At 51.7% G+C, this 20080-nt stretch overlaps 1 protein-coding gene across 2 annotated transcripts; it reads right to left on the minus strand.

Annotated features, from left to right (window-relative positions):
- Positions 1-5973: 5973 nt before the first annotated feature.
- Positions 5974-15140, minus strand: RGS5 (regulator of G protein signaling 5; the record flags this gene model as incomplete). 2 transcript variants are annotated; one of them, XM_080623421.1, is made up of 5 exons in its annotated part: positions 5974-6135; positions 6623-6789; positions 6893-6954; positions 9718-9828; positions 15097-15140. In XM_080623421.1, 5 exons carry the CDS (start codon positions 15138-15140, stop codon positions 5974-5976), a joined length of 546 nt encoding a protein of 181 aa, XP_080479547.1. The 2 variants fall into 2 exon arrangements, with proteins under 2 accessions (XP_080479547.1, XP_080479546.1); XM_080623420.1 differs by having other exon boundaries at positions 6608-6789.
- Between the last annotated feature and the right edge of the window lie 4940 nt (positions 15141-20080).

The following is a 20080-nucleotide window of genomic DNA, read 5'->3' on the forward strand; positions in this document are numbered from 1 at the left end:
ACCTGCAGCAAGGCAGGAGCAGGCAGGGCTCTCGCAAGAATATACGGCAGCAAAAGCATTCATTGGCATGAAGCAGCAGAGCTGTCTCCAATAGCTGTCTAATGTCCCAGTTGTATCCCATGTCATGCAACAGCCAGCATTGCAACCCAAACCAGGCTCAGTCTGTGTAGCAAACCCTCCTCTGACTCCATTGGTGTAGGAGCCCTGGAGTCTGTGTCTGACAGGAAAGCTGGGCACAGTGGTTGTGTGTCCACTGTGTTTCTGGTGAGCCCTGCAAACCCAGGAGGGTGGTGGGGAGCACTCATTCAGACCAAGCACTACCCCGCAAAGGACCAGTCTTGCAGTGTTGCAGCGTGACCCCTAGCAAAGAGCAGGGGAATGAGGAAGCCAAGGGAAGTGTTGGGGACTGTGATCTCCCCTTTCTAACTGGCACAAGCTTAGATGAAAAGGACTTGCTCTGGTCCTTAGCAATGTGAAGCTCTCCCCTCTGGCCACTTCTCCCTCTGTAGCATCTTGTTTATGCTGGCCAAGGATCCTTCCTAGGGATGTACAGAGCTATTGTTTTGGGAGAGGTTCATTATTTTGTATATTATTGTGTCCCTCATGCTCCGAGGTTAAACACTGGAGCAGGGCAGAACAGAAACATGTTTCTTCTCTCCCAGATTGACAGGTGTATATTTCTGACTCTGGGAGTGCCATTTGGATTCATGTTTGTCTGCCCTGGCTTGTATGGAGCAGTTTGTGAGGGAATAGGACCACAACCACAACAGCTGGGGGAGGAAAGACCCTGCTTTGGAGTACTTGAAAATGTCTTTTTTTTTCTTTTTTTAATGTTATTTATGTGAGTTTATATTTCAGTAGTAGCATGGCTCACTTTTATTCCTGCAGATGGTAGGAGGAATGTGTCAGGCTCATTACTGCTCCTGGGCTTTGCAAGAAGGCAGCTTCATTTTTAGTCACTGCAGTTAGACATGGCCTTCACTGGGGGCTTTGGGACTGACACTGACCTGCAGTTGGAGGCAAGAAATAAGTGCTGTCTTGGGCTGTCTTGCTGTCTTGGGCTGCAGTACTGGGTATTGCACTGTCCTCCGGCTGTTTGGTCTTTCCTTAGTTGGATATTGCTACTCTGACAACCGTGTATTTCTTGCTGTGCATTCCAGTCCAGATAACAGTTCTCACACTGGGGTTTTGACATGGCAGGAGGAGGCTGTGGTTCTCCAGTAAACACTTCCAGGCCCACAGAGAAACATCTGTTTTAGCATTTGCTTTATTTTGTATTCACCTGTACTGACACATACCACCATAGCATGTTCAGCTAAAAGATGGAGAGGCTTGCTAAAGCTCTGAACATAGCCAAGCATGTGGCTATGTTTTATTTCCCCCGGTACTGGGAATTCTTGATAACTATTATAAAAACTGTACTGATATTTAAATAATAATGAATTCATTCTGAATAAAAAAAATTGTGTTAGTCCTTTCTAAAATGCCATTGTGTGAACCAAAGAAAATGCACAGAGACCCAATTCACTGGCCAAGGTTACTCTAAAAAGTTATTTTACAAATGGCTTCACATACATTTTAATTACGGAAAGATGAAACAGCCATTTTATCCTTCAGATGCCTTTGGCATCATGAGTGTGGGGGGTACTGGGCTTTTGGGTTCAATGCGGTGCCTGACAGTGAGCACAGCACAGGGACCACCCAGTCTTCCTGAGGGGCTGGTCTGAGTGTGAGGACCCTGTGACAGCATTGGAAGGAGCAACATAAAGGAACACCTCCTCACTGCAGATGTCTTCCCACCCACAGCTCTAGAGAGGCACATGTTTAGCTCGGAGCTCAGCCTGTCCCTGTTCTTTGTGGACACAGAGCTGCCCAAAGGCAGTGTGGCTGGCAGTGAGCAGGGCTGGCTCTTGTGCCCCTACAGGCACCACAGCAGCTACTGGGGTGTGAGCCGAGCGTGTGAGCTGAAGCCTGAGGAAGCACCCGGGCAGTGGGGCTGAGGTGCATGTGCCATGCTGGTGAGTTGCCTTTGGACCAGCCTCCTGGGGTGATGTTTTTATTTGCTTTTTCAGTTTCCTGGGAAACCACCACATCTGTTGCAGCAGAAGCTCTCAGAAGCCTTTGGTCTTGCCAGGCCTTTTGAGCACAGGTTTTGGGAGAATGATGTAGAGGGTAAGGAAACTTTAAGTGCAAAGAGATAAAATGAATCATCAATCAAGACAGTAGCAGAAATAACATGTTTATGTGTAGATTACTGAGTAGTACAAGAACATGTGCTAACACAACCAATTCCTCAGTGCACACCAGTGCCCATGTCTTCTCTGTATGAGGATCTCTAGTGGAAAGCACCCGGAGAACGTCAGCCTGAAAACCTGCTGCTTGTGTCAGGAGCCAGTTGCCCCTCCTGATCTCATTTCAGCCCTTGGTCACAGCACTCAGCACCCTCCAAGAAGTGACCAAGGAAGCGAGCCCTGGCACACCCTCAGCCACCCCTGGGCAGTCCCCAAGGCTGGGACCAGGCAACACCAGCAGAGCCCTCAGTCACTGTGTTGGGGGAGAGCTGGATGCATCACACCATGTCTGGGGGGGTGTGAGGGTCTGGCTCACTGGAACAACCAGAAAACACACAGCAAATTTTCCCCTGGCATTATTCCAAGGGATGCAGGGAGTCCTCCTTCACATGTCCCTGTGGTGGGAAGATGGATTCAGGGAGGCACTGAGGCAGTGCCTGGTGCCTGGAGACCCCGCTGCAGCGTGGGGTTACCTTTCCCCACAGCAGGGTTGGGGTCCTTCAGAGAGCACAAAACCTGCCTCCTGTGCAGGCTCACGTGCCAGGGTGCACCCAGCAGCCACAGCACAGGGTGATTCTGGAGGATGTTTTGGAAGATGCACCTTTGCGTTCACTCAGGCAGATGGCCAAGGTTTCCCTGCACAAGGTCTGAGGCTGCGCTCAACCCACACATGCTCATCTCTCTGACAGACCACAAGCATAATAACCAGAAACTGCTTTTTGGCTCTCTGACTCGCTGGGGATCCAGATGCCCACGTTAGGAGTATTGCATATATGTATGTGTGTATACTTATATATGAGTATATGGATACAGATGCACAATGTTGTGTGTATAGTGCTCATACATACGCCAAGTATCACAAGACCAGTCTGATAAAATATATGAAGATATATGATGGTTGGGATTAGCCCAACAGTAAATACCTCTGGGCCTGTGGAATGCTCTGCTGTGGCGAAGGTACAGGTATTGCTGCCTTCCTGGGATGAGTCTGCTTGAGTAATTAGCCAAATAACCCTTCTACACAAACACAACTTCCCAAGAGCTCCAAAATGCTTCAGGGGCCACATTTTATGGCCACCTGGGAGATCACTGGCACTTGTTCAATCATCCCCTAAAGAAGGCTTCCAGCATTGTAGCAGAAATCGAGCTGGGGAGGGATTTCCAATAGAGCTGTTTCATCTCTCCTAAATCCAGCCTCCACCTTTCTTTTCAGCAAAACATACCTAGACACCTTCTCCGTGCCCCACACATCGCTGTTGCAGCTAGTCACATCTCAGGTTTTGATGGCATACAGCAAGCCAGCCTCCAACAGCATCCCACCCTCTATGGCGTTGGTGTTGGCATTTAAACTGCGAAATGTGTGACGGTATCTGGAAATAGCCAGAGGCTTATGTGAAAATGAATGATCTAGGTCTTTATGCAGGGAAGCCTGTCTGGGTTTGCATTTCTATGAGTCATACTGTAAATAGGGAGCTTGAACATGCTGAACCTGCTTGTACTGACACCAGTCTGTGGAGACATTGGGAGAGTACATGGAGCGCGCATGGGCAGAGGTGGTGGGAGCATCCTGCAGTAGAAGAGTTGGCCAAGTCCCCAGCCTGCGCCCAGCCCTGCTCCTGCCTCCCCCTTGCTGCCCACCAGCTCTGGGCAGTGGGCACTGCTGGGGGAACCTGCACTCTCTTGACGGATCCCTCCCGCTGCTCAGGCTTCCCTTGGGCTCTTTTGGCCACCCAAGCTGCTCCCCAGGCTCACCCCAGGGGAATGCCCTGTGAGAATCACCCTCTGCAGTTCCAGCACTGACTTTCCCAGGCCATTTGCTCCAGAGTTAGAAAATGTCACGTTTGTGATGGCCTCCATCCTTCTCCTGACTCCTCATCCCTGCCTGGAAAACACAGCCCACTTCCTGCAGCTTGGGATGTATTTTTCTTCATCACCATAGTGACACCGTGTAAATATTTGGGGCTGGTGGGGTTTTGATCAGATTTTGAAAGTCCAGAAGAGGCTGGCAAACCCCTTGTTTATGTTACTGCATTTCGCACAGTCTCATGACCTGCAGTTGAGGTTGAGCAGCCTGAGGGGGTGGCTGGTCCGGGATGCCTGCTGGGAGCACGGGCCCTTGTTATTTTGCTGATGTGTGTCAGGATGCCAGCTGAAGCAGCTCATTTCAAGCCAGGGCCTTGCAGATGCTGCACCAGGAAACCATCGTGGAGATGAAATGTCCCGGAGCCCAGAGGTTCATCACATTTGCCTTGAGGCTGAAATGAGACCCCAGTTGCCCTTTACATATGCCCTTGCCTTATCCTCATATGTGATTTTTTCTGGTGGTGAATAGTGGGCTGGCTTTGAATAATTTGAAAAGAGCTGGTCTTTTTAAGAGACAGCCTTATAGAAACACATGTCCTGGGCAGATTGGAGGAGACAGGAGAGAGAGAAGCAGGCTACACAAACTCAGCAGAGTTTGCCATCTGTTCAAGAAGCCAGGGATTTATTTTTCATATCTCCAATGAGGGTTTTGTGTTTGTGTTTGCTGGGTGGGGGTGGGGGTGGGTTGTTTTTTTAATCAGCATTGAACAGTTGTAATTGCAGCTTTTTCAGCCCCAACACGATTTTCCTTCCTCCTCTAATCGATGTCCCCCAATTTGGTTTGTGCAGAAGTATCGCTTTGGCATGCCTACTGCAGAGAGAAGCCACGAAAGAAAGAAATCACTGCAGCAACACCTGAAGCTGCAGTCCTGCGGAGGGATGTGTGCGGGCACCGGGGACAGGGCCACAGGCTGCAGGCTATGAGCTCAGTACATCGTGCAAGTGGCTGAAGCGAGCAGGAGGTCTGGGTTGCTAAACAGTCCCGGTGTTTTGAGCACACAGATCTCATTTTATCCTCTTTACTGTCTTTAGTGTGAAGCAAACAGGCTGCCTCCCAGCTGACTCCAAGAGGAGTCACAGGGGAAGTGGTGGTGCAGGCTCACTCTGCCACCTCTCATGACAGCCCAGTGCATCCTGCAGCACATGGCCATGCGGCTCCTGGCTCAGCTGTCCCTGCTATTCCAGCATCCCTGCCACCCTGCTGTCCCTGCCGTACAGCCATCACTGTTTCTGCTGATGATTTGCTTTCTGAAGACCAGGTGATGCCAGTCCCTTGACGGACATGAGCCAGCCTGCACCCCAGGACTACAGGACTTAGCCAGGGACGACAGCACCCACAGGGTACGCTGTGCAGCCACAGCAACACCCTGGGAAGCTGGTAGAAGAGGGCAAGCCTGAGCTAGACCAGCAACATGGGCAAAACTGGAAGAAAAATTGTCACGTCCTAAGATGTCTTAGAGAAGGCAGAGCCAGAACCCTGAGCCTCCGACTAAAGCCAAGACCCACAGTGCTAGGAACATGCCAGCTCCCAGTCACTGCAGGGCTGGGGCTGCTCCCACCCTTCATGGGTCCCAAACCCAGGGAGGATCACAGGGGTTTTTGCTAACTCGTCTTTCATGGGAGAGGAAAGAGACTGTAAGAGAAGAAACATCCGGACATCTGACAGTCCAAAGCACAGGGGGGAATGCTTAGCAATGCTCCTGGGTGCTCCTCTAGGGTGGTATCAAGAAATTAAAGCGGCTGAGGAGAAGGGGCAGGTGTTTAGATAGAAGCAGTGGGGCCGCCCGCAGGGAACGCCTCGCACAGCCCTGCCACATTGCTACTTGATTAACTCTTGATAAAACTCCGACCGCACAAATCTGGGCAGGGAGTCTTTCTCCATCAGGGCAAAAATCCTCTTCTGGGCTATGTCAAAGCTGCTTGGTGATGGCTCCACCAGGTTCTTCATGGTCACAGCTTTGGTGAAGTGGTCGATGTTCACCTGTGATTGAGTGTAAGAGATGTGGGGACCCTGCCCTTGCAAGGGATGGGTGATGGCATCTCCCATCCCCTGCTCTGTCCCACCAACAACTGTGCAAAGGTTATGAGGAGGGACAGAAGTAGGTTCATTTATCTGGGTGGATTATTGGTGGCAAATCTGTAAGGATGAGGTTTATCCTGCAGCACAGCTAACTTGGGGAGGGAGATGACTGTAAATTGTCACCCCTTATGATGAATGTAAGCCCTCTGTGGGGAGAGGGGGACAGGCATGTGCTGGAGGTGCTCATGGCAGGAAACAGCCCAGCAGAGCCTGATCATGCAAACAGGGGCACCAAGGCTGCGAAGGGTGGGAGGGCAGCACATTGGGATGGGGCTGCCCTTGGCTGAGGGTACAAGGTGCCCTGCAGCCAATGCTTTCCTTGGGATTAGGCCACTGGGGCAGCAGCCTCATCCCTCCTGGTACCAGCTCCTGCCCCAAGGCCACTGACCTCTTTGGGTGCCTCAGTCTGAATAAACTCCTCGTAGATCTTTTTGGCCTTCTCCGCCATCTTCATGGGGGACTTGGTTTTCTTGTAGTCCTCACAGGCCATCCAGAACTCGACATTCTCCTCACTGAACTCAGAGCGCAGGAAGCTGTGGAAGCTGGCGAGCCCATCTGTGGGGGGAGACAAGCCCTCATTGAGCACTGGTGGTCCCAGGGGGCTGACCCCTTGTTGAGCAGCCAGGGGGGACATGACCACAGGTGAATGTGAACTTACAAGGGTTTTGCAGGAGCTTCTCCAGGGAATCATGCCACTGCAGAGCCTCCTCCAGTGATGGCCTGAAGGGAGTAAAGAAAGCCCAGGTGATCCATGTTCAGCACAGCACCAGTCTGGGCTCCAGGTTTTTAAACAGTTCCTTTAAAAATCAGGAGGAATGAAGTAACAAGCTGTGGACACTGTTGCAGATTGAGAACAATGGTGGAGAAATGGGAATGCTACTAAGCTGCAGTATAGTACTCTCCTCCCAGGCACAGCCAAGCACCATGGAAGGTGAGGATGGGGCTGGATGGGCTAATTCCCTGGTGTCTGAGCAGAGATACAGTTGAACTGCGAATCGAGCCCCCTCTGTAGCCATGGTTCCCTTTCTTTCCCCAGCACCCATAGATGGGAGGGCAGAGCAGGGCTCTGCAGGCAGCTGGAAAGCATCGCTGTTTTTCCACTGGGATGAGGAAGGATGCTTCCTGCTGGAGGGGGCGGAAAGGCTGGATCATTCTAGCCCTGCACTGCCGGGTGGGGGTCAGCACCCCTCAATTCCCACAGCCCTCTTGTCCCATTCCCACGGCCCGCAGCAGGGCAGGATGAGGCCCTGGCTCCCTTCCTCCCCAGTGAAAACCTTCGGTGTTCTTCATGTGCATGGGTTTTCCTCTCTTTTTGTTTCTTCCTTTTTAATGCAATTCATGTAAATGTGACAGTGCAACTAAAGAGCTTTGTGGGGGGTTTTGTTTGTGGTTCTGGGTCTTGTTGGGTTTTTCTTAAGCCCCAAGGAGTTTGACCACGCTGCCCTGGGGTGCACTGGTGCCCAGTGTTGGAGGGTAACCCCCCTCCGATTGCTGAGTGCTGGATTCACTGCAGGCCACCGCCACTCCCCACGGCCAATGCAGCACTCAGGCTTGTTTGGCTGCTTGTTTAGCTATGCACTGGGGCTGAACCCCTCTGGGTGAGCAGAGCACCCCTGAGGCTGGGGAGGGAGCAGTGGGCAGGACAACCTGCTGGTCCTGGGGACATTGGTGCTTCGGCAGTGGGTCTGGGATAAGTGCAGATGCTCCCATTCAGCCGCTCTGCCCTGGCTTCAGCTGGGAGAAGAGTGTGGTAGAAAAGCAAGGCTTGCTCAGGTTGGGAGTCCAGCCCTCACTCATCATCAAACCACCAGCAACCACAGTAAAGACCATGGTGGGGGCTCTGGTCATTCACTTTCTGCACCTCAAATTGCATTTGCACTTGCCACCAAGGATGTAAAGGTCTCCCTGCCCCTGTGTTCCTGGCAGGCGTCTCCCCACCCTGGTGAGGGGGAGCATTGCTGCAGGTACTACCCAACAGAATCCAGATTTCCTGGAAACTACCAAATTCATTTTTCCATTAGCTGAATGTCCCAGGGATGAAATTAACTCTGAGCAAGATGCTGACAATGAGTGATACAGACACTCCACAGTGCAGGAGAAAACAACTCCTCCAGCCAGCGGGGAGTGAAGATGTGCTCCGGCTTTCTGCACAGACAGCTAATGGGGACAAATGTGTCTCCTTTGCAGACATCCAGGGCACGCCAGCGACAGAGTGTGAAATGCACTGTCTGTCGCGGCTCTGCCTGACCTCCCTGGCCCAGGCAGCTCTCATTGGGCAGTGCTGTAGCAGACAGGCATAGCACTGGCAAGTGTCCCCATGCTCTCTGTGGGCTCTCGTCAGGGTGAGCAGGTTGTTCATCTGCACTGTGGGTTGTTTTGAGGGTTTCTTTTGGTTTGTTTTGAGTTTTTAGCAATCCCTTGACAGAGGGTTACTGGTTTAGAGTAACATTGCCTGGGCTGAAGAGGACAGGTGTAAAACAAAAAGTCATGATTTTAAAGAGGAAATAGAAACCTGGCCTCATGAAGAGTGGGCATGAGCTTCTCCTGGTTTTCATTGTGACATGGCCACTCAAACCCTTCAAGATGAGCTCTTGCTCCCGGTGCCAAGAGCAAGGCTGGCTGGGCCAGTCAGCCTCCTACCTCCAGCAAGTCAGTCTGGGTGCTGTCAGACCTGGGTCCTCCAGCACTGTTTGTGCAGCCCCAGGGCAGGGGCATTGTCTCCAGGACAGTCACACACATCTGATGGTGACAGGGCTGAGGGGTGCTAGAAAAGTGGCCAGGGCAGCAGCTCAGGCACCTGGCTCTGCTACCTGAGGCTGTATTGGAGGTACTCCAGGCAAGGCCATCATCATATGGCCAGGAAGCCGTCCTTCTTTTAGGTTTAAGCTAACATTTCTTTCCAAGGTTTGTTTTGCCTCCTTTGAACTGTTAATCCTGCAGCACAGCTCATCAGACTCTCTAGCTTCTCCTCTTCTTTGCTTTGTCATTAACTCAGCTCAGTGCCAGAGAGCAGAGACTCGGGACAAAGGCAGTAAGGTGAGAAGGTGCCATAATCACAGAGCTGCCCAGAGCCAGGCATCACACTGCCAGGCCATGCACACAGCTTGGGGACACACTGCCATGTTGAAGCCAGCAGACTGTGCAAAGCTGGCACCCCTGGGCTGAGGTGGGTGACTCAGAGAAGTCCAATTACCAAATGCCTCTGGCAAAACTTTATCAAATAATGTGAAATCTCATCAGAAGTAAATTGAGTTTCCATGAGAAATCTGGTTTCCATAAAGCTGTATGGCCTGACACGTCTCATGTTGCCCTGACATAACTGTCTGAGCCACATCTACCCTGTGGGCCATGAGGACCATGTCACAAGCTGCCTGCCATGTCAAGCCTGCTGTGCCCACCAGCAGTGGGGGCTTCAGCTCCTTCTCATCCACCTCTCCAGCTAGGCATGGGTGCCTGCACAGCCCACTCCAGCACAGTACTCACTTCTGGGCCTTGAGAGGCTTCTCTGGCTTCTCTGGATAGGGGATAATGAAGTCAATGGCCGAGTCAGGTTTCTGGAGCAGTGTGCCTAGCTTGGTCTTGATCTCCTTGGCCCTGCAAGAAGGGATGAGCAAAGACAGGTCAGGTAGAAAGGATAGGACAGTGGGAATGGTCCCTGCTTGCCTGTGCATGGACCCTAGCACAGCCACTGGTGAGGTACAAAGCTGTGTAATTAATTAGACATGAATAAATGGACCCTAATGCTGTAAAGGTGCCTGGCTAAAGCATTTCAAACCAGGGTGCCTGAATTAGCGGCAGTGCTTGATCTTGATCTTGATGTCTTTACTTTGTCCCCATCTGTGGCCAGGATAATTGCATCAGTGAAACTGGCTGCTCTGAGGATGAATTAGGGGATATGTGTGCAGCACTTAGTTTCTATAGTGATGAGCCCAGTGGAAATGCTGGTGAGGAGGTGCAGGAGCTGCCTTCAGAGAGGAGGCTGTGCAGGATGCCATGCTGGGCTGCATGGCAGTGACTGCCCCACACCTGTCCATGTTGTGCCTGCCAGCCCTGCATTGACATCAGTATTCAGAGCAGGGTGCCCTAATATATATATAGTGTGTATATAAGTAATAAATAAGCCTTATGTCTGCACAGGAGGTGAATGAGAGCAAGGGGACCCACTGCTTCCCCACAGGGTAGCTGGGCTTGTTGCATTCTCCATGGCACAGCTGTCAAAGCTGGGCTGCAGCTCCCTGTATTCAGAGCTCACTGTGCTTCTCCTCTCTGCTGTTTATTTTCACAAGTCCTCTGTGGATGCTCACTCTCTTGCTATGTCTGCTATTTCATTCCCATTCCTTCAGCTTTCATCCTGCCTTTAAAACTCACGCTGTGTTTCGGTTTTCCATCCATCAGCCCCACGGGCGACTTTTTGAGGCCCGACATGGGCTCTGCTCCTCCACCAGCTGCCCCCCACTTCTGCTGCAGAATTCTGGCTCTAACAGCAACCCTAGTGCGGGAGCAGGCAGCGGGGCGAACAGCTCAGCGGGGTCTGCAAGGACCACCTGCAGTGGGTATAAGCACAGACGCAGAAGCATGGCTGTGTTCATGGAAAATGTCAACAGCTGCAGGGACAGCTTCCATTGCTCGTGCTTCTGAGAAAGCTTCAGTGTTGCCTGGAAGGACCAGGACCTTGGGTGAAGGGTGATGAGGTCCCCACGCTCCCACACCAAGGTGTCTCTGGTATGGAGATGCTGCTATGCACTGTTCATCCCACTCCCTCTAATAAATAAATAACATGCAAATAAATGCTCCAAGATGGAGCTGGCTCCCGACACACAAAGGCTGAGGCTGGCTATCCTGGGGTGCCCCTCGGCACCCCACTGGCACCGCTGTGCCAGGACCCCGTGTCATGGCTGTGACCCACACAGATGGCACAGCAGCAGCGAGGGGGGCAAGTGAAGTGGGCAGGAGCTGCAGCCCCACTGGCATCAAAGCAATGGGCTGGTGCAGAAGGTGCCACAAGAAAGCTGATTGGGCAGGGTGACCATCCCTTTGGCTTTGCTTTCACAGGCAGCTGTGTTTGTGGCCCACGATGAAGTGGACACATGAGCTCAGGGAGCAGCAATCAAAGAGGGGCTGAGCAGAAGTGCTCAGGACAGAGCTGGGAATGCTGTCGTGGCCAACCCACTGCTGGTGCTTGGTGTGGGCACCAGGGACAGTCCCCTTCAGGTGATCAGACCATGTGCCTGACCACAAGGGTTTTGTCTGGCTGGAGCAGGGGTGAAGAGCAAGTGGAAAGGGGCTTGCCCACCTCCAAAGCAAGGACAGTGGATGTCAGGGAGGCCCAGGCAGGCGGGGGGGAAACATGGGCTGTGCGGGAGCAGGGGCACTAAGAGCAGAATCTAACAACAAGAGCCTAAGGAGGTGGCAAGGCAAGAGCAGGACTCTACCACTGTCTGAGCAGGACCTAGTAACCCACACACCCTGGCGCCAGTGAGGCCAGCACACACGCAAGGTTTGGCTGTGTCCTGGGTTCAGCAGCAGCAGTCAGTTTTTCTCCTTCTTAGTAGCTGGTGCAGCACTGTGGTTTTGACTTTCGGCCTGGGAATAATACTGATAAAGCCGATGTTTTCAGTTGCTGGTCAGAATGTTTACCCTGACCAAGGACTTTGTGAGTCTCATGCTCTGCCAGGGAGGAGGAGAAGCCGGGAGGAAGCAGGGACAGGACACCTGACCCAAACTAGCCAAAGAGGTATTCCATACCACAGCATGTCATGCCGGGGGATGTAACTGGGAGTGCTCCGGAAGGGCACGTCCTCTTCTCTGTCGGGCTCATTTCCGGCGAGTGGTATCGAATTCTCTTCCCTTGTTATTTCCTTTATCATTATTATTATTGGTGGCAGCAGTAGTGGTTTGTGTTATACCTGAGTTACTGGACTGTTCTTATCTCAACCCGTGGGAGTTACATTCTTTTGATTCTCCTTCCCATCCCCCGGGGGGGGAGGGGGGGGGGGCGGGGAGTAGAAACTGCGTGGCTGACTTGCCGACTGGCTTAAACCACGACAGGCTGTCATTGATGGTGACTTCAAGCAGCAGCAATGGATAATGCTGAGACCTGACTCAAAATCTTGCTCTCTAGTTCTCACCCTCTGATAGCTAAGCCCCACACCTTCACATGGCTGGGGACTCCATTTCAGCTCAGCCCTGGGCCACCTTCCCTTGGGCTGTGATGTAGGTGGGCTTCTCCACAGCCTGGTCTGCTGGATTGGTGTTGGACCTATACTGCAGCCCCACTGCCTGCTGCTCCCTGTGGAGCTTCCTTGATGGCTCCATCCCCACTCCATCCCATGGTGCTGTTGATGCACCATCAGTGGCTGCCCACCCTGCTGAAGCCCCACAGGTCCTAGTGTGGGGACAGCAGCGAGAAACTTCCTGCCCTCGAGCAAGCTATAGGACCTTCATGAAATATGGGGAGACGGCAAAGATGAAGAAGCCTGCTGAAAAGAAATGAGAAAGGACAGGCAGCAGGCTGAGTGCTTACAGGCTGGCGGGAGGGAAGGGCTATTTAAAGACATCATCCTGGCATCCCCAAGCAGATGTATCATAAGCTTTCAAGCAAGGCTTCAGCAAAGGCTAAACAGCAGGGTAAAAAAGGCAGTTATAAACAAAAAGGCATCCTTCAACCCCCTCAGCTATGTCCAAGTGAGAAAAAGCAGGAGAACCGTAAACTGTGGAAGGTTAAGTGTGAGAACATATGGGAGCAAGCCAAGAAAAAGTCTGAGAAACAGCTTCCAAGAAACATGAAAAGAAAATATCTTTTTATTTTAAAAAAAGCTCTGTCAAACACATTAATAGCACGATAGGCTCTGGGGAGGGCCAGGAGAGACTCCAGCTTCACAAACAAAACCGAAAAAAAGAGGCTCAAAGACCTTAAAGCTGTAGCTGGAAGCTAAAGCTCCTGCTATGGTAGGGAGGTGCCAGAGGGAATGCCCTTTGAGCAGAAAAGGGTGCCAGGGGGATTTGAGGAACCATAAAGCTGCAAGTGTGATGCTGTACAGGCATATAAGCAGCAGCTGTATCAGGGAGCCATGGTGGACACATGGACAAATATGGTCTATTGGAGAGGAGTCAAGGCAGCTCTGGCTGTAGGAAGAGATTCCTCCAAACCTATTGGTCCTCTCTGGAGAGGCCAGCAAGCACGTGGTTTGGGAAGAGTCAGGGGGTACCAGCCCCTTGGGTCTGCAGGGGACCCTGGATGGGCTATCCAGACCCCAGGCAGCTGGAGAGAACAAGGTCATCCCATGAATGACAGTGTGGGGAACAGCATGGGAAAGGTAGCACAAAACACGCAGGGGACATGGTATGTTTTCCTGCATGGGGATGGCCCTAGGGGAATGCAGGCTGGGACTGTGCTGTTAAACGTATCACACCACACACAGTGGCCAAGAAGCAGATATTGCATTGGAGTAGCTGGGTGCAGCACTTGGGGATCAGTTGTGAGAAGCTGCAGGAGGATCTCATGAAGCAGCTGTTGAAATGCCTGTAGAGCAATACAAAATGATGCACATGGGATAAACCCAGTCCTAACTCTATGCATAAAAGTATAAGGGAAGCTGATTTCGAGAGTGGGGATTTGAAGCATATAATGGAGGTCAATGAAAGCATCAGCTTAGCACCAGTGGAAGTAAACCTATTTTAGTATATGAAAGTAGCAGAAGAGTGACAAGAAAGATGACACCAGAGTCAGAAATGTGTGGATCACCCATATCTTGAAGTGCTGCTGAGCCACCCATGGTGCGAGAGGCTGCAGGAGACCTAGCAAGGTGAGCACAGGGCCAGAAGGATGACCAAAAGGCACATTTCAAGCAAAGAAACTGTGGCAGGCCTGTGCTGCTGTTTGTGCCTGTGATGGGAATTTGCCTTGTTTTGGGGCAAGCTGCATCAAGTCTCCTGTGGCACAGCTTCCACTGATGAATGGGGGCTTCTCCCAAGCTCCCTCCTGAGCACTGAACACCATCCTCACTCTCCTCTAAATACAGTACTAAGGCATTTGTAGCTGTAGGAAATCCTCACTGGGTAATTACATGTAAACTCTTTTATCAGGTTTTACGCCAGCCTTGTGCAGTGGCCTCCCCTGCACCTCTGCTTCTCCCCAGAGCCCCTCCAAATCCCCTCCAGCTCCATAGGTTTTGCTGAGCATGGAAGTAGCTGGGGGCTGGAGCCTGCCTGGGTTCCCAAGGGGCAAGAGCAGCCTGGGAAGCACCACCACCACCCAGGGCAGGTTGAGGCAGCTGCCAGAGCGGAGGGGTATGAAGATGAGGATGGTCGCCACAGGTGGGGCAGAGCGGGTGCTCTGCACAGAGCTGAGCCTCTTGAGAGGGGCTGAGGATGGCTGATCTGTCTGGGAGGGAGACATAGGCACATCAAGAGGATTTTGAGGCACTTTGGAGCCAGGACTGTTTGTGCCTCAGAAAGGCAACCGCTTTCCTACTTTCTTTCCCTGCCTCCTGTGTTTTGCAAATATTAGGATCTGAGGACAACACATTCCTGCTCCAGGCTCGCACAGGGGAGCAGCTGAGGTTGAGGATGGGTCTGGGCCCAAACTCACCCAGCAGAAAGGTTCCCAAGCTGGAGGGGAGAGTTCGGGACTCTATCAGCGCTCACCCCCCAGGGGTCTTAGCCACTCACAGCATCCTGCTGAGCCCCTGCCAGCAAGCCTCCCTTCCCTCCCTCCCCAGAGCTGGGCCACCCCAGTCCCAATTGGAGATGTTCATCATGGGGATGTGCTATAGGAAGAGCCTCTCTGCCCGCAGCCACCCCTGTCAGAGACCTGTGGGGAGGCAGGCCCCCCACATCCCCTCACGGGCTGTCCGCTCTCACCTCTCCAGGCATGTGTGGGGCAGCGCTGCTAGTCCTTTGCACATCTTGGTAGGCTGTAGCTTTCCTCACCCAGGAGAAGGGTGTGAATGATGTCTAAAGCAGGCAGTGGCTCAGTCTGAAGCCTGGCTCCCTGCTCTTGCTCCTATATAGCACCAAGAGCTGGACCCCCGCCAGCCCTGTAACCAATGCCGTCCGTCCTCCCCAGCTGGCCCCAGCACAGCAGCTTCTGGATATTGTTTTCTCCTCCCTAAGCTCACACAAGAGGAAAAAAATGTGGTTTTTTCTGAGGTTAGATCTGATAATCAAACTGGACGGGCCAGGCTGCTGTTTGGGGCACTTCAAGAAGCCCATAGGGTTTCTCCTTAATGACATACCAGTATTTAGATAAGCCAGGCAGAAATACTTCATTCAAGAAAGGTGTTTTCCAGTGCAAAAGGTCACTTTCTTAAAAACAGCTAATGAGAAGTCTTGCTGTTGAATTGAAGGCTGTGGCTAACGTCAAAATACCCACAGCTTCAACAGTGGTTATCAGCTGGTGAGTGACAGTGGCTGTTGTTCCAGAACAAATTCATTTTAATATAAGCTTAAAAAAAGTCTTTTAATCGTAGCAAATGTTCCAGTTTTATCTGACAGTGACATTTTGATGAGGCCAAAAAAAAATCTCACCCAGAATTTTATTGTGTGAAAAATCTGGATCCTTTTTGATGCCCCTTCAGAGCAGTAAAACACACACCAGAGCTTGGAGTGACCATGATGTGGGATGCAGGGCCTGAACAGAGACTGGTCCCTGGCTCACCCTGCATGGCTCTGTCCCATCACTGTCTCATTGGATGCAGTCCCTTGCTTCCTTAAGGTTTGGGTGCTGCACAGTGCTGTGGTATTTCTGTTTGCTTGGGTAAGATCTCTTTGACTGCACCACTAACTCGCAACCACAGAGCCAGTGCCTCTCTATAGTCCTGACATCTGTGGCACGAGTTTCTTCCGGCCTCAGCCAGGCACCCAGCACAGTGTAACTGCAACCCCAGCAAGGGAGGCTGCCTGCTGTCAAGTAAATCATGGCAAACACTGGGACCAGCCTGGCCCTGAGTGATGCCATAGTCAAAGCCCTCACACAGTGGCTCCCCTTGCCACTGAGGCGGACAACGAGCTGCAACCAGCAGCTGCCATGGAGTCACTCTTAACACAGTTTAGCTGTTCTTGGAGCGGAGAGGGTAACACAGCCATCCTGGGTCTTTCCCTGCTGCCTGTCAGCTGGAATGTGACAGCCTGTCCTCAGCAGGGTCACCCGGGTCACGGCCCATCACCTGGGTCTGCATGAGGGGAAAACCCTCAAACACAGGCAGAGCCTCAGCACCAGCTCTTCTGCAGTTTGTGTAGCAGGACTTGCTCACACCCTCACGAGTCTCTGTCACCCCACGATGGTGCCTGTACAATTACAGCCACCCTGTTGCAGGCACAGTGCAGGAGTGTGGCTCCACTCTGCTCTCACCTCCTGCTCCACCTCAACCAGGATATTCCCTGGGCATCTTGCCCCAGGTGTGGGCTCAGGATTCACCCTGAAAGTCTGCTACTTGCCTGTCCCGACCTCGACTGCCTGGGTGACTATGGAAATGTGCATCTAAGTACCTTGTTTAACACCCACAGCTTGGAGCTGGGAATAGGAGACCTTGCTCCCCTCCCAGCTGTCCACATCCCAAGGGCCTTAACTGTGCTGACCAGCCCCACCTGCTCCCTCAGCCCAGGGCTACATTTAAGCTCAGCTCTGAGCCTTATTTCTTGCCCTCTTGAGCTGTGTCAGAGGTGTGCCTGGCTCTGGTTCCTGCTTCTGGATGCACTTTGGGCTTGTGTTGTAGTTCTGTTTCCTGCTGTTCTGGGATTATGCAGCAAGCCAGCTTCTGTATCTCAGCATGTGAGTAACTGAAAGCCACAAGTGTGCTGGAAACTGTATCCCTACAAAGCTTGGGCTACTGTTTTACTGGCTTGCAATGGAAATTGAATGAAAAAAGTACAGCCTAAAATTTCAAAGGATAAGATTCTTGAATGATGTTTGCCTGAGCTTGGGCTGATGAGAGACCTCTGGATGGACTCAAGCAGGGGAGCCAGGTTCCTTCCCACTGCCTGGCACTGATACGTCCACTAGCCCACCTCATGCCTCACTGAGGGGGGAATGAAACAACGGCCGCTACAGAGGACGGAGGTACTTTACTTCTTCACAGGCTGCTTTTCACAAAGGAGCTGGGGGGAGGCTCTGTAATTAGCATGGAGATGCTTCACCCGAATTTGGGGGTAGCCCAGACCCTGATTGCCCCATCTCCCATCAGCTGTGGTGCAGTGCCCTGCTCTTTGCAAGCCCAGCACTTTTCGTGGGCGGTGCCAGTTGCCCTCAGGGCCAGAGAGTGCATCCAGGGCATTCATTTGCTAGCAGAGATGGTACCAGGGTGTTCTGGTGAGTGTCAGATCAGTGCCTGCCCGCTCCGCTGCTGCTCTGAAAAGCCCCTTTGACACCGAGGTGCTGTTTGCAGGGTGCTTTGCCGGCCGGTTGGGCACCTCCTGGTGTGGGGGGTGGATGAGAGGTGCCGGTGGTTCTCACAGCTCCAGGGCTGGGAAGGACAACGGGGCCATGGGACCGCATGGGAAGGCCCCGCAGCCTCGCACTCAGCTGCTGAGCCATTGGGAATACAGTTATTTTTTCTCATTAATCTTCAGTAATAAAGTCAGCGTCAAAATCCCAGGGGAGCTCAGATCTGTGGGATCAGGCGGTTTGTGCAAATGCTGTCCAGCAGACCCACACTCCTACGTGCTCTTCTCCCAGCTCCGGCTGAGCTGCATGCCCCTGGAAAGCAGGCAGCTGCTCCAGGCGTGCAGAGGGCATGGCTCCAGCTCCGCAGAGCTCCCAATGCTCGGAGGAGCCCAGAGCTTTGCCCTGAGAGACTCCACAGAGGAACTGGGTCTACCCCCTAAAGACTTTCACCTACTTTATACCTCTTTCAGCTCTGCATGGACAAATCCCCTGCTCTTGTGGCTCTGCTCAGTGACTGATGCTCTGTAATTTCTTCCACAGCCCTAGGGTGGGGGTTTAATGAATGCACAGACCAAGTTGTGGAAATTGAGGTCCAGAATGACTGATGAAACTTCATGCAAGGTGATAAAGAAGCTATACTGGGATACAATGTGCTGGGATTGCAGTTGTGCATTTTAGCAGAGACTTTTCTGGAACACTGAAAAAGAAACTGTATACCACTGAGCAGAAACAAGGGTTACACAGAAATAGCTTGTATTTTCCATGGACCTTTGTCCAGTAAGAAATGTTTGGTTTGTGTGTTTCAAGGCTTTAAAGCACTAAGAAAATATTTCCAATAAGAAACTACCCAGACCTTTCTTTTCTTCCCACGACAGCTGAATTTCTTTAAGAGCTCTTCTGGGAGAGCTTTTTGGAGAACCAAGTGCACTCTGAGGACCAAGTTGTCTTGTGTACACAATGGCTGGCTTCCCTCAAGAGCGCTCTAGGTTTGTGCCTTGCAACTGCCCCCTCAAAAACCATGTGGAATCTCCCATTACACCAGATTTATCCTAGGCCATGTTATTTCAAGACTTTATTATCCTTTCTAACAACTTGCCTTTTATAGAAGGCAGCTTTGCTGCTTTGTGGTTTCCTGGTTCCCACTGGAACTTCTTAAAAATCAGCATCATATGTAACAACATTGACTTTTTGGTCGAGGGATTGCTGTAATTCTCACCCAGGCATGTGTTTGGCAGTTTGTCTGCACTCCTTCCAGAAGATTTCTAACCATGTGTTCTAAAGGTGGGGTTTAAAGCATTTATTCTCCCCTCCCCCCCAAGTGCTTTGTCCTCTAAGGCATAATGCTGGTGTGAGCTCCTGCAGAGCAAAGGCCACTGCTAGTAACTCACCAAGCCTTTCTGTGATGGCTGTTTCCTTCTTACAGAGCCAGATCATGTTCCATCCCTGGGGCTTCTTACATAGTTATGATTAATTTTTATGCCTTTAGGATGCTTTCTTCAAATCTTCTGTGGCTTGCCTTTCAATTTTCACTTCCTTTAAGGTCTTCCACTTCAGGTGTTCATTTTCACTCCTCTGTGTAAGCATATCACCTTTTTTTAAGAATCTCTTTGAGTGTTGGCATGCTTTTATGCCTATGTAATCCACTGCTACATGCTTACACAGACTTTGTGCTGTGTAAGCTTAACACCCCTCAGATACTTGTGTGATGCTCCTGACCAGCTTACCTCGTATTTCCCTTTTGACACTAAACATTACTCTAAAAGTATTGAGTTTGCTCTCATCAGTAATTATGGCTCCATGACCCTCATTTGTTACCTTTGGACTAAGCCGCCCATGTGTTTGAGGAGATCATTAACACACTCCCCATTAACATACAGTTTGAGGCTATACCAGCCAACTGCCTCCGCCAAGCTTCTGAGGCCCAGCCCAATGGGTAAAGTGCTTGTGTAAGAGGAAGAAGAAGAGAGTCAGGCTCACTCCACTCACCACAGCCAAGTCACTGACACAGGAGGCATGGGTGAGGTCGAACAGAAAATCCTGGAAAGCAGCAATACCCAGAGCACTGGGACTCTGGCCAGCTGAGAATACGGGAGTCACGTAAGACCCATGTCCCAGCTGCAGAGCCACTGGGTTCCTCGACCCTGAGAGCGGTCAGGGATGAGGCTGGCACACGGCACTGCTCCTTGTGCCTGCTCTGTGTCCACAGCAGCGACCTGATTCTCTTCCAGCACCAGGACAGCATAGGGCAGGGGCAAACCTACCCTGAAACATGCATGGGGCTGGCCTCACCTCTTGCACATGCAGAGCACCCTTGGGAACATAGGGCAGAGCTCTGGTTCACTTGTGTCTGCAAGGAAAGCCCAGAGAAGCCTGCTGGTTACAGGCATTTTCAAGTCAATGCAAGTATTTGCATAGTGTTTATGCTCCTACAGGTACTAAAGTGACAGTCTGGGTCTGAACAGC

This window comes from Psittacula echo (genome assembly GCF_963264785.1).
Source record: "Psittacula echo genome assembly, chromosome: 7".
Lineage (NCBI taxonomy): Eukaryota > Metazoa > Chordata > Aves > Psittaciformes > Psittacidae > Psittacula > Psittacula echo.